General features: G+C 41.8%; 1 protein-coding gene across 6 annotated transcripts in view; it reads left to right on the top strand.

The window, feature by feature from the left end:
• ep400 (E1A binding protein p400) overlaps positions 1-13,628 on the top strand; it is a 38,778-nt gene that overhangs the window by 17,342 nt on the left and 7,808 nt on the right. For 3 of the 6 annotated variants that reach the window (XM_046034325.1, XM_046034321.1, XM_046034323.1), the window contains exons 23-42: positions 1,063-1,362; positions 2,867-3,040; positions 5,888-6,040; positions 6,313-6,377; positions 6,533-6,822; positions 7,160-7,362; positions 7,868-8,037; positions 8,965-9,161; positions 9,289-9,400; positions 9,585-9,878; positions 10,013-10,087; positions 10,281-10,421; positions 10,521-10,565; positions 10,785-10,938; positions 11,107-11,342; positions 11,495-11,668; positions 11,759-11,806; positions 11,913-12,049; positions 12,270-12,326; positions 12,406-12,484. In XM_046034325.1, the coding sequence (XP_045890281.1) occupies positions 1,063-1,362; positions 2,867-3,040; positions 5,888-6,040; positions 6,313-6,377; positions 6,533-6,822; positions 7,160-7,362; positions 7,868-8,037; positions 8,965-9,161; positions 9,289-9,400; positions 9,585-9,878; positions 10,013-10,087; positions 10,281-10,421; positions 10,521-10,565; positions 10,785-10,938; positions 11,107-11,342; positions 11,495-11,668; positions 11,759-11,806; positions 11,913-12,049; positions 12,270-12,326; positions 12,406-12,484 (3,104 nt within the window). The remainder of the gene's footprint in view (positions 1-1,062; positions 1,363-2,866; positions 3,041-5,887; positions 6,041-6,312; positions 6,378-6,532; positions 6,823-7,159; positions 7,363-7,867; positions 8,038-8,964; positions 9,162-9,288; positions 9,401-9,584; positions 9,879-10,012; positions 10,088-10,280; positions 10,422-10,520; positions 10,566-10,784; positions 10,939-11,106; positions 11,343-11,494; positions 11,669-11,758; positions 11,807-11,912; positions 12,050-12,269; positions 12,327-12,405; positions 12,485-13,628) is intronic. The other 3 variants (XM_046034322.1, XM_046034324.1, XM_046034326.1) reach the window with 3 other exon arrangements.

Here is a 13,628-nt window from a genome sequence, read left to right on the forward strand (position 1 = left end):
AAGACATGGGTTTCAGCTGTCGCATTCCTTGTGTCAAGCCACTCTTGAACAAGACACAGCGTCAGAAGCGTCTCGCCTGGGCTAAAGGCAAAAAGGACTGGACTGCTGCTGAGTGGTCCAAAGTTATGTTCTCTGATGAAAGTAAATTTTGCATTTCCTTTGGAAATCAAGGTCCCAGAGTCTGGAGGAAGAGAGGAGAGGCACAGAATCCACGTTGCTTTAAGTCCAGTGTAAAGTTTCCACAGTCAGTGATGGTTTGGGGTGCCATGTCATCTGCTGGTGTTGGTCCACTGTGTTCTGAGGTCAAAGGTCAACGCAGCCGTCTACCAAGAAGTTTTAGAGCACTTCATGCTTCCTGCTGCTGTCCAACTTTATGGAGATGCAGATTTCATTTTCCAACAGGACTTGGCACCTGCACACAGTGCCAAAGCTACCAGAACCTGGTTTAAGGACCATGGTATCCCTGTTCTTAATTGGCCAGCAAACTCGCCTGACCTGAACCCTATAGAAAATCTATGGGGTATTGTGAAGAGGAAGATGCGATACGCCAGACCCAACAATGCAGAAGAGCTGAAGGTCACTATCAGAGCAACCTGGGCTCTCATAACACCTGAGCAGTGCCACAGACTGATGGACTCCATGCCACGCCACATTGCTGCAGTAATTCAGGCAAAAGGAGCCCCAACTAAGTATTGAGTGCTGTACATGCTCATACTTTTCATGTTCATACTTTTCAGTTGGCCAACATTTCTAAAAATCCTCTTTTTGTATTGGTCTTAAGTAATATTCAGAATTTGGGATTTTCATTAGTTGTCAGTTTTAATCATCACAATTAAATGAAATAAACATTTGAAATATATCAGTCTGTGTGTAATGAATGAATATAATATCCAAGTTTCGCTTTTTGAATGGAATTTACTGAAATAAATCAACTTTTTGATGATATTCTAATTATATGACCAGCACCTGTAGAGGAGACTGTTTGATCTTACTAATGATTTGACTAAGTATTGGGTTACCCCTAACATGTAGTCCCATACCCCATTGCCTTGTACTTCACAGCGTTTGGATCAGCTACTCTGAGAACCCAGACTACCCCTCCTGTCAGCAGCAGCAGCAACACTGCCACCTCCACTGTAGCCTCCTCTGGGAACAGTGGCATTGGGCAACATGTGTTGGGGGCTACCTCTGTAGCCTTGGGCCAGACATTAGCTGGCACAGTTGTGGGACCTATAGCTCCAATCAGCCAGCCAGGATTAGCACAGTTCCCCAGGCCAGCTCTAGCCCCCACCCATGCCATCCAGCCCAGCTTACTGTCCCAGAGGCTGGTTCTTACATCCCAGGCCCAGGCACGGTTGCCTAGTAAGTGGCCACCCCTCCCCTCCCTTCCCTCTCAGCATTTCCCCTCCACCTCTGGCACAACAGTATGGGATGCTCTACACTGAGGCCTTCACTTTGGGGTACTGCTGATATGTGTTCAGTCTTAACTCCTCCAGAGAAATGGCTTTGGACATTGACTCAAGCTTGCAATCATAGCAGCACTAGTGGTGCAGCAATTTTGGTAATGGCAATGAGGCGCAATGTATCAATAGTTATACAGCTCATGGTAAAAAAATAAATGTAGCCATATCAGCAGCAACTCCATAGCCTCAACATTCTCCAGTTTCTTTCTCGAAACCTGCATGTACACTATGAACAACCCGCTTATGTTACACCACACATCACTACACTATTTAACTTAATTATTATGCCCCCTTCTTCTTCTTTTTAATATTTTTTCTCCCAGTTTACTAATATTCTTTTGTCTTTTGCATCAGCCCAGCTGCAGGAAGAAATCCCTTTGGTTGTTTAATTTCTTCCCCCTTTCCTAATGTTATGAATTCCCTCTGATGTTGAGCATCACTGCAAAGCATGTGAAAAATGTCCCACAAATTGCCAACCCTTTCTGCCTCAAATGTGAACAGAGAAACCTTTTCAGTAGCAACACACAGAATTTGAATGTTGCTGAAACCCTCTGAATGGGATTCTTGAAGTTAATACATTTGAAATATAATTTTAGACCATCAGGTGTCAAGAGACATTTTTGCAATTTGTGCACATAATTCAGTGGTATGTAAACTCAATCTAATGACTCATGCACACTGATATGCTGCGGCCACTACTTTGATTCTGCTAATTCCGTTAATTAGGCACAATCTATTAAGGGAGCTCAAAAACAACTGTTGTTTAACAAGCAAAATCTGAAATATATCGAAGGTATACGTGAACTATTTTGATCCACAGGTCCACAGCCTGAAAAGGTTTACTGTGTGTATTGTCTCTGTGATTAAACAGCACAATGTGGTGTTATCACTATTACTAATTTGTGAACATAAAATGTATTTTTTTTTTTCCCCTCTGAAAGCTGCTGAGTCCTGTAAATTTTATAAATTGAAATTATTATTTCTGCATTGCTTTTTCTTCACACCACAATTGATATCTTCAGGTTAAACCAGCATTAAACAATACAATACAAAATTATTGATTAAAAAATGTATCCTCCTCAATTATATAGTTTAAACTGACTGGCAGTCAAGTGCAGTGCTTTATTTATGTATATGTTTCAGGCTCTCTGTGTCATCTGAGGACTGCCCTTGTAGCAATTTTCTTTCCCCTTCAGGGTTTGTAAAACTAGGAGCTGCTCTGGTTCTGTTCTGGAGGGCGGCTGTGCTCGTTCCTCTGATTAATCCACCCCGGTTCTGCATGTCTTGTCTTTTTCACCCTTTGACTAACTGATGCAGAGTATACTGTTTTGTTAACTGTTAAAATGTCATGACTTTTTAATGCTGTCTTTGATGAAGTGTCTGTTCCTCTCTTTCCATTGAAGGTGGAGATGTGGTCAAGATTGCCCAGCTGGCCAACATAGCAGGCAGTCAGAATCGTATAACCCAGCCAGAGACCCCTGTCACTCTGCAGTTTCAGGGTAACAAGTTCACTTTGTCCCCCAGCCAGCTCCGCCAGCTCACGACTGGACAGCCCTTGCAGCTCCAAGGTACACTCGGTAATGTACATCCCATTGTCACACTTTTTCTCAACTTAATACTCATTCCTTCCTTTGCATGCTTTTGGCATTAACATGTAATTCACCTGCTCACATAGGTGTGATCCTCTTTTTAGACCTTTTATATCAAATTATGGATGCTTATTCTAATTGTCTGCAAGCCCTTAAGGCATGTCACCCTCACCTCTCCCCACATTTCCTGTCTTTCTGTGATCAGCTGCCAGTGAAGGCTTGGAATTAAATGCAGTTTAGATAAACATTTTGTCTGTAAGTCCAACTGAAATTAACTTGCATTTTTGCCCTGTGCTCTGTAAATCACTTTTCACTACTTTTTGGTTTCATGATGGCAACCAGTAGTTTTGTATTAATTTCAAAGAATACTGCTCTAGTATCCATCTGTGTTAATGGCGACCTTATTTTGAAACAGCCAATATAATCTTGCATAAAAAAAGTAACCTCAGCTTTGTATCATAGGCAGAGGACACAGTTGCACAGAGCCAGACAGCAGCCTGTTATACTACACAAGAGCCACAGACTCTGAACAACAACCCACATTGGCTTTCTCCTTATTATCTAACTTACAAACACATGTCTTGTCCTCTACAGTAGCTTGTTGAATGAGCCACCAAAAAAAACATTCACAGATGAAAAGTGCTCTGCGAACATCAGGTCGACAGATAAATAATGTGCTCAGCTGCAGCACATTAAACAGCATGTAAACATGCCTATTAATGTCATTCTGGTCTGGTTACAGTGAGTGGGGGAAAAACTATTTGATCCCCTGCTGATTTTGTATGTTTGCCCACTGACAAATAAATGATCAGTCTATAATTTTAATGGTAGGTTTAACAGTGAGAGACCGAATAACAAAAAATTTTAGGAAAAAAAAGTGTTAAATTGATTTGCATTTTAATGAGTGAAATAAGTATTTGACGACTCTGCAAAACATGACTTGGTGGCAAAACCATTGCTGGCAATCACGGAGGTCAGACGTTTTTTGTAGTTGGCCACCAGGTTTGCACACATCTCAGGAGGGATGTTATCCCACTCCCCTTCGCAGATCTGCTCCAAATCATTCAGATTTTGAGGCTGACGTTTGGCAACTCGAACCTTCAGCTCCCTCCACAGATTTTCTATGGGATTAAGGTCCGGAGACTGGCTAGCACTTAATGTGCTTCTTCTTGAGCCATTCCTTTGTTGGCTTGGCCGTGTGTTTTGGGTCATTGTCATGCAGGAATACCCATTCACGACCCATTTTCAATGCCCTGGCTGAGGGAAGGAGGTTCTCACCCAAGATTTGACGGTACATGGCCCCGTCCATCATCCCTTTGATGCGGTGAAGATGTCCTGTCCCCTTAGCAGAAAAACACCCCTCTGTGTTTGACCGTGATGGTGTTTTTGGAATCACAGGAAGCATTCCTCCTTCTCCAAACACCTCCTGTGTAGTTGTGGGCTGATTCCTCACTGTTCTCATGATCATTGCAACTCCACGAGGTGAGATCTTGCATGGAGCCCCAGAACGAGGGAGATTGACAGTTCTTTTGTGTTTCTTCCATTTGCGAATAATCGCACCAACTGTTGTCACCTTCTCACCAAGCGGCTTGATGTTGGTCTTGTAGCCCATTCCAGCTTTGTGTAGGTCTACAATCTTGTCCCTGACATCCTTGGATAGCTCTTTGCTCTTGGCCATGGTGGAAAGTTTAGAATCTGATTGATTGCTTCTGTGGACAGGTGTCTTTTATAGAGGTAACAAACATGATTAGGAGCACTCCCTTTGAGAGGTTGCTCCTTATCTCAGCTCGTTACCTGTATAAAAGACACCTGGGGGGGCAGAAATCTTTCTGATTGAGAGGGGGTCAAATACTTATTTCACTCATTAAAATGCAAATCAATTTATAACATAATGACGTTATGTGTCTCTCACTGTTCAAATAAACCACGAAATAGTTTTTTCCCTTACTGTAGATGCTGGTGTGGTCCTTACCGTAACAACACACTGTCTGTAGCAGCCTGACAGCTGCTGTCAGTCAAACACTGACACACCCCTCCAGGCTTGGACGGAATGGAGCATTGCAGATATTTCCACAAAGACCCCTATTCTTCCTTTTACCAATAAAAATTATTAACAATAGATTTAAAAAAACACATTGAAAATATTTTGACAAAAAAAAGATGAATAAATGTGATTTCAGTTGGACATTTGTGTTTCCAGACTATAACCTCTATTATGTTTTCTAAATTATAGAATTCAAAATTTCTAAAAACAAATTCATGTGCAAGCAGACTGTTTTTCATGGTGTTTGGAGCAGGCAGCCAGTGCAGCCCCCCCCCCAATGAACTGTGCCATTGCTGGGGAATGGTCTATTTTTATTCTGGTATAGTGGAAAGATGCTCTGGCTTGTTTGTATTTCTTTAAAACCAGTCAGAAGCGATGGTGCCCTTGTAAAATAGTGTTGCTGGGGAACTTGTTTCTGCTTAGGAGTGTGGACTGAACGGCTTTTGTGCCGCCATATTTGTTGCCAAATGTAAAATACATGTTGGATTTTAAAACTATCAATATACATAATAAACATCTAGCTATTTGTAAATATTAAGTATAGTCTGAAAAATCTTGAGAGAACTCTGGAAATTTGAGTCCCGAAAATTAGTTATAAAATGGAAAATGTGTGGGAACCCTGTCAGTAGTTTTATTGCTGTTGCAATTTCCTTGATGTACTGTTGTTTCTGCCTTGTCATGTAAACCTTTATTCCGATACCATGACAGTTAATTTTATTTTTTACATTTATTTGAATAACCAAGTGTGTCTTAAATGCTTATATTGGTTTCTTTATGTGTCATGCATTTAGGCAACATCCTGCAGATTGTGACAGCTCCAGGGCAACAGATCATCAGGCCCCAGGGATCCATGGTAATGCAAACAATGCCACAAGCTGTTCCTGCCTCCAATGCCTCAGCTACACCTGGCACACATAATCCTGCCCTGTCAACAGCCCAACAAGGTGACTAATTCACACTGAATATATTGCATTACTATCTCTGAATAACTGTCACTTGTTCAGTTATTTGTTAAAATCCTCCTGTACCAATATATTATAATGTTGACAGTTAATACATTTTTGTCGTACATAAAATGCTGCCTTGTTTTCATCATCACACCTCTTTTCCTGGTCAATATATTTAACACTGTTATTGGCAACATCACTTATTGCAGCACTCATTGTAAAATGATAATATTAATTATTCTGTTGACATTTTTTCTTTTCTTTTTAAGCTTTGGGTACGAATGCAACATCAGCCCCCACCAAGCTCACTACTGCAGCTCATACTGGTTCTCAGGTCAGTACATTTCTTTCAAACATGGTGACATTTGTAATGCTCAATTTCACTTAACAATCTCAAGTCAAATCGTTTTTACAGCATGCAAACATGTATGCATACCTTTTTGAATAAAAATTGTGATTGTGTGTATCATCTCTCATTGTAATGTTCAGGAGTCTTCAGAAGAAAAGACTCAGCAGCTGAAGGAGCGTTTGAGCCGCCTCTTTCAAGCAAATGAGCGACGCTGTAACCGCAGAGTGTTGTATGGGTCAGACCTGCTGCAGGCATGCACTTTGAGCTCAGAGCCTGGCCACACTGCCCTGACTGCTGGAGGCTGGAGGTGGGTGGGCAGAGAGAGCTGCCTCAGGGCCCAGAGAACCTGCGTGGCTACTGTCTCTACACTACAGTCCACGCTGCTTTCTGTGGAGGACCGCCTGGAGGCCGCCAACGGTCTTATCAAGAGGTACTTCAGCTCAGTATATTAATGCCTCCTTTATTCTATACTACACATGTTTTTCAAAACCATCGTAAAGTACCTTATGAATCCATGCATTGTGGTTATAAATGTTACTTACTTGCATTACATTTTGATGGAACTGCATTGGTTGGTTAAAGTTATTTTTTATGCAGTATTAGAAATAGTTACTATCTCTATCACCATTTTTGTTAAAGATATTAACAATTTAGGGTTTATCACAATGCACTTCCACATGTTTTATTTCTTGATCCAAATAATTACTGTCTGATGTACAGAGACTGTATTTTACTCATCGGTGTTGACTACCATTGTCCTCTTTTAGGCTCGTATGTGTGGTGCCTCCAGCTGTAGCCCCACCTGCTCAACTGTATGCAGCCAATCCCCCAGTTCCCTACAGCCTTGAGCACAAGTCCCTTCAACGCCGGCTCCAGGAGGCCTCTGCCCCCCATAGTGCTGACATCCACCACTTGGCATCCAGGCATCTCTTCCATTTTCCTGACCTGCAACTAATGCAGATGGACTCAGGTTAGCCCAGCAACTTTTTAGATATTTTGTTAAATGCAGCAAGCTGGTACTGCAAAGCGAATACGTTCAAAACATTTATAAATAACTACACTAACACAACTAGCATAACTAACTAATGACAAATATGTATTGTGTGTAGCACAAACACCACTTTAATCCTTCTGCCTACACAGGTTGAATGACTCATCCCACATTTTGCTTAGTATACATTTCTTCACACAGAGAACAATAGGCTCTCCATCCCTAACCATACAATGTCAAAGACAATGCAAAATGCTCACATCTAGTATTCTCAATCAATGTAATATTAATTACTGGGGTTATAGAGAAAAATGGATCCATTAATTTGTATAAATCTACCTGTGATCTGGGAAACATAGTTACTGTCACTATAAAACTAAAATAAACCTCTCTGCATCTAAGGTTAACCTTGCTGAATCCTTAAACTGAAACATCCGACGATGCCAAGAATAATAATAACTTTTGATATTTTTCTTTTCCAAAGGTAAACTGGAAGCTCTTGCCATTCTGCTGCAAAAGCTTAGAACAGACAGTCGTCGTGTCCTCATCTTTACACAGATGGTGAAGATGTTAGACATCCTGGAGACCTTCCTAGATTACAGGCAGCTCTCTTACGTGCGGGTTGATGAAAGCTTCACTCCGGACGAACGACAGGTAAAATCGCCACCATATTAAATTGGTACCAGCATCAAAATTTTGCATAAAATCTTATGACACTGGAAATGCTATGTATTATTAGAGCAATGAGTGAAGTTTGTCGAGTCAGCATTGAACCGCAAAAAAGCATAAATTGCCACTGCAAATATAGGGGAGGCACTGAGCTCCTGCAGTGGGAACGGTATTGTCAAATCTCTACTGGTGGACAGATTTCTACTGTTGCATGGTATATACCGTCATATCGTCCAACCCTAGCCTGAACTCAAATTTAAATCTTAAATGTCCTTTTTTTGTCTAACCTATGGTCTATTATTGAATCCCTCATGTTTCTGGGTCAGTTGTTTAGACCTGGTGTTGCTGTAAGAAAATGAAGATGCAGAAAAATAAAGATGAGATGAAACTTCAATGACCCTTTGGGGAATTTATATAAACTAGTACAGTGCCCGTTCCGAGGTGCCGATGTGACGCCTCCCTGCGCTTTTTGTCCAGAATGTGCGTCTCACATTGACTTCACCAACTGCATGATGACAAAAACTCTGTTTCAACAATTCACTACCACATCGGAGCATATAAGCCCTGTCCCCGCGAGCGTACCCCACTATCGCTGCTGCAGAGCTCTGCTCAGCGCTGTTCTCTACTGTATTTATTAATTCAGAACCTGTTGCGTGTTCAAATTGCACTAAACCCAACACTGCAACCATGGGTCTGCAGCAACACACCCGCCACGTTTAAAGTTAATTGGATGAACAGTTCCGGACATAATCGAGCACACAGATATTCTGTTCCTTTATTAGAGAGATAAGGATGGGGAAAATGTACTGTTAATAAACAGGGAAATATTTGGATTACATTGGAGAGTGTTCAAGGTATGCAGTTTGCAGTTTGTCCCAGTCTGTTCATGTGCACTCTGTTTTGTCCCTGCAGGAGAGTATGAAGAAGTTTAACAGAAACAGGAAGGTGTTCTGCAGCATCCTGACCAACCGCTGCTGCTCTGCAGTTGGGACTGTGTTTGATGCAGACACCATCATCTTCTATGACACAGACCTCAATCCCAGCATGGACGCCCGCACCCAGGAGTGGTGTGACAAAATAGGACGTTCCAAGGATATTCACATATACAGGTGATATTTTTACTACAGAGAAATCTGTTTTAGTTTTGTGTTCCTTAACGGATCACTGTTAAAACTCTAGATGTAACTTACTGAAGGACTTTGGTGCTACTTCTGTTACTTTTTGTGTGTTACCCAGGTTGGAGAGTGGGAACTCCATTGAAGAGAAGCTGCTGAAGAACGGCACCAAGGACCTGATCAGAGAGGTGGCCGCCCAGGGTACTGACTACACCTTGGCTTTCCTCACACAAGTAAGTCGAACTCAAAAAATCTACACACTTCTTTTTAATGTCATTGAAGCTACATGTATTGAAACTATAAAAGCCTTTTGTGCATGAATCAGTAGAGTTTTCATTTTCTCCACCCATGGAACCCATTATTTTAATTCAACCTGGAACATACTGTAGTAACTAACCTGAATTTATGTGTTTATAGCGAACTATCCAGGATCTGTTCGAGGTGGAGGCAGGATCAGGGGAGAAGGTGGAGGAGTTTGTGGTTCTTCACCAGGAGCCTTCTGCCTCTGAAGCCATCTCTCCCAGAGTGGCTAGACCCTACATCCAGGCTCTCCACAGCATAAACCCGGATGCCCTGTCCAAGGAGGAGGATCCGCAGCAGCAGGAGGAGGAGTTGGTAGACAAGGAGTCAACAGAGGATGACCAGGAGTCAGAGAGCCAAGCTAAAGAAGAGCCTGCTCAGAAAGAGGAGCTGAACGCAGTCATGGAACAGGTAGCTTTACTTTATTAATATACTGTTTTGTGGAATCGGAGAAGAACAAATACAAGAAATTAATTTAAATAAAATGAAATGCTGTTTTTTTTGGTCTTGCCGAGTTTATTTGCATTTACTTATCCCTCAAACAGCTCACACCAATTGAAAGGTATGCCCTGCATTACCTGGAGTACCTCCACATCAGTGATGATGAAACTGCTCTCAAGGTAACGGAAACTGTAATGTAAACACAGATTTGTTTATATTATATAGATTTGAGATGTATATTTACAGATTTACTGTTGTATAGATGGAAATCAGTCCATTCATCGACTACTCATTTCTACTCTATGTTGGCATTTCGATGCATTATTTGTCCTAATAAAGTTGACTGACACGTTATGTGTTTATTTTCCACAGGAGCGGTTGGAGTGCTCTAAGAGAGGCTGGGAGCTGCAGCAGCTGCAGAAGCTGAAGGAGGAGGAGCAGGAGGAGCAGCAGCAGATGATGGAGGGAGATGAAGATCTCTTCACCTACACCAGAGAGGATGCCTACAACATGGTGGGTGGCCACTGTGATCCTCTGCTAATCAAACAAGAAGTGGTGTGTGGTGTGTTGCACTGTTGTTGAAATGAACCTTTTTTGTCTGCATTTCAACAGGAGTATGTATTTGATGCAGAGGACGGCCATACAGAAATCATGCCAGTAAGATGATTTAATTATGCTTAATATTTTGAGCGGTGCCTAATAGTAGTCCTTTTTTAGAATATCATAAGTAACAATGGATCTTGTCCGTATCTGTTATTTCTTCGACAAATCATTGTATTTTTTGGATCTTCCCGAATCTCTTCTTAAATACTTTTTGAAGCTCATCATTAAGCTCTTTCCTCTGGCTTTGTTCTGCCTTGTGATTTTCCAACACAGCTTTGGACTCCACCCACGCCACCACAGGATGACAACGACATTTACATTGACTCCGTGATGATGCTGATGTATGACACCACACCCATGCCAGAGTCCAAGCTGCCTCCTATCTACGTCCGCAAGGAGCACAAGAGACTCAAGATGGACCCCTCAGGTGAGAGAAGATTTATCATGAAGGCCTTCATTATCCCTTTATACAATATTGATTTTTGCTTCTTTTTTTAAGGGAAAGACTTAAAAGACTTTTCAATAATAGATGCATGCCAAAGTGTCTTTGCAGGGTGTTTTATTCCTCTGTCCTTACTCAAATATGTTTTTCCAGCAGCAGCCAGAAAGAAGAAGAAGGGCCACGGGGAGACGGTCATTCCTCCACGCTCTCTTTTCGAAAAGGCCAGCATGCTGAAAGTGCGCCGCGAGGGCAAAGACCAAAAAAAGAACTTCTCCCTCAAGCAGCAGGCGCCTTTTGCCAAGCCCCTACCCTCACTGGTTAAACCTGCCATGGAGGCTGGACAAGACAACCCAGAGTGGCTCATCAGTGAGGACTGGGCTCTGCTTCAGGTACTGGCTCCACTAACCGCTCCCATGATGATCTGTCTTTCAAAGCTACGTTGATGGAAATTAATACATCTTGAATCGCATATCACTTAATGAAACAAGTTATAGTATATGTACTCCAAATATCATTCTGTGTGTGTGTGTGTGTGTGACAGGCTGTAAAGCAGCTGCTGGAGTTGCCTCTGAACCTGACAATCGTGTCTCCCGCCCACACTCCTAACTGGGATCTGGTGAGTGATGTGGTGAACTCCTGCAGCCGCATCTACCGCTCACCCAAACAATGTCGAAACCGTTACGAGAATGTCATCATTCCCAGAGAAGAGGGCAAGGTAATGGACACAGAGTCACCCTACTCTGCTTTAAAACCGGCTTACTCACCTTGTACTTGTTTGTCTAAACTATATCTAACCTTTTTTCAGTTGGTGTATGAGGCAAACCCCAAGAAGAAAACCAAGAGCATATATAAGGTACTATACCCTGGTCTTTATATTTGATAAATGTTTCTTTGCTGTTGAATTCCTGGCCTCACTTTTGTTCTGTATTTCATTGTTTTGTGTGTATGTGTACGTTCAGTCTAAGAACAGTCGTCCTCTAAGGACCTGCCAGATTTACACACAGGATGACAACGCCACTCACATTCAGCTCTACAACAGCCGCTTTGAACTCATGAAGATCATTGCCAGCAAGAGGAGCCCACCAATCAAACCACTGTAAGTACAAAGCACTGATGATAACCAAGGAGCTAACACCAAAAACAGGAGATTTACAAAACTGTAGAAAAGCTTTTTAGTGGCATGAAATGCACATCCTAAAAGTGTGCCATGGGGAGACGGTCATTCCTCCACGCTCTCTATCTTAACAAAATAATGACACGAAGTTCATGTGGGATATGTCCTTTTAATGTATTAATTTAATTTATACTACTTACAGGCTCGGCATGAATCCATTCCAGAAGAATCCCAAACATGCCTCGGTCTTGGCAGAAAGGTGTGTTTTGTTGTTGCCACTTTTGTCTAAACATTAAATCTAGAAACAAAAGTATGACATCTGTTTTTCTTTTCTTCAGTGGAATCAGCTACGACAAGCCCCTACCTCCCATTCAGGTGGCATCTCAACGTGCTGAAAGGATTGCCAAGGAGAAAAAGGTAATTTTCTGCAGTGTGTATATATGAAACAATGTGCTATAGCATGCTAGGAGTACGCAAGTCATAATTTTAAAAATTAAGATAGCCTTTGGTTTGACTGCTAACTGTGCATTCAGACCAAACACGAAGTGAGGGTTTGGGGCAGCGTGAATAGATACAAAGTCAATGCAAAGACGCAGAGAGACGCAGTTTCAAGGCATTGAAATTTTGAACTGGAGCAAGAAAGTTGCATGACTTTGTGTCGCGATAGCATATCAGCATTGAGATTGTCCGGACGTAATCAACGGCTTCACAACTATGCTGTTTACCTGCAGGAGGAGCTCAGAGTTAACTGCCTTTTATTAAATAAACTTTTTTCTTAAATTTTTGGAAATAAAACGTTGATTTATCTTTTCTCGCGCTTCTTGGCAGCGAGGTGCCGCGTTTCTGGTTCCACAGCTGTTACTGGCGTCATTGGGCACCCAGAAAAGAAAGCGAGGAAGTTGAACAACCTGGGGAGTTCAGAAAATAAAAAAAAGTCTGTTACTTGATTCCAGCCATTGTTGTGCTTTACTGTGAAGAAGTAAGCTTAGCATAGCCATGATTGATAAAAAGTTGTTGTCCTGCCAAAGAAAAAAATTCATGTGTTTAACAAATCAACATCATTTTGTAGTTATTTCAGCATCAGTTTTATCCGTTTATTGCAATTAAATCACAGCAAAATATCTACTTGGTTCATACAGCTGTGGTAATTGTGGATTGTGTTTATTTGCAAGATCGCGTTGTGTGTGTGTGTGAACACTCGGCAGTAGTCCAGCGAAAAACTTCCGCAAAGAAAGCGTTCAATTCAGTTTAATTTTATTTATATAGCGCGAAGGATAGGGAAAGAGAGGGGAGAGAGGCAGCCTACACAATATACACACAGAGGTACAGACGTAAAGGTGATGTTGCTATAGACTGAATGAATAATGGTACCGATATTTATAGTAGTGTTAATGATAATAATCGTAATGTTAATGATTATAATAATAATAATAACAATAGGACTAGTAACAATAGTTGTAGCCAAGGGTGTCGAGCAGGAACACGGGGGCAGCAGGTGACCCGCAGCCACAGATCCAGACTCCACAGCTCCAGAGCCAGAAACACCTGCAGGAAGTGATAG

The sequence above is a fragment of the Micropterus dolomieu genome, linkage group LG21 (assembly GCF_021292245.1).
Source record: "Micropterus dolomieu isolate WLL.071019.BEF.003 ecotype Adirondacks linkage group LG21, ASM2129224v1, whole genome shotgun sequence".
In the NCBI taxonomy this organism is placed as follows: Eukaryota; Metazoa; Chordata; class Actinopteri; order Centrarchiformes; family Centrarchidae; genus Micropterus; species Micropterus dolomieu.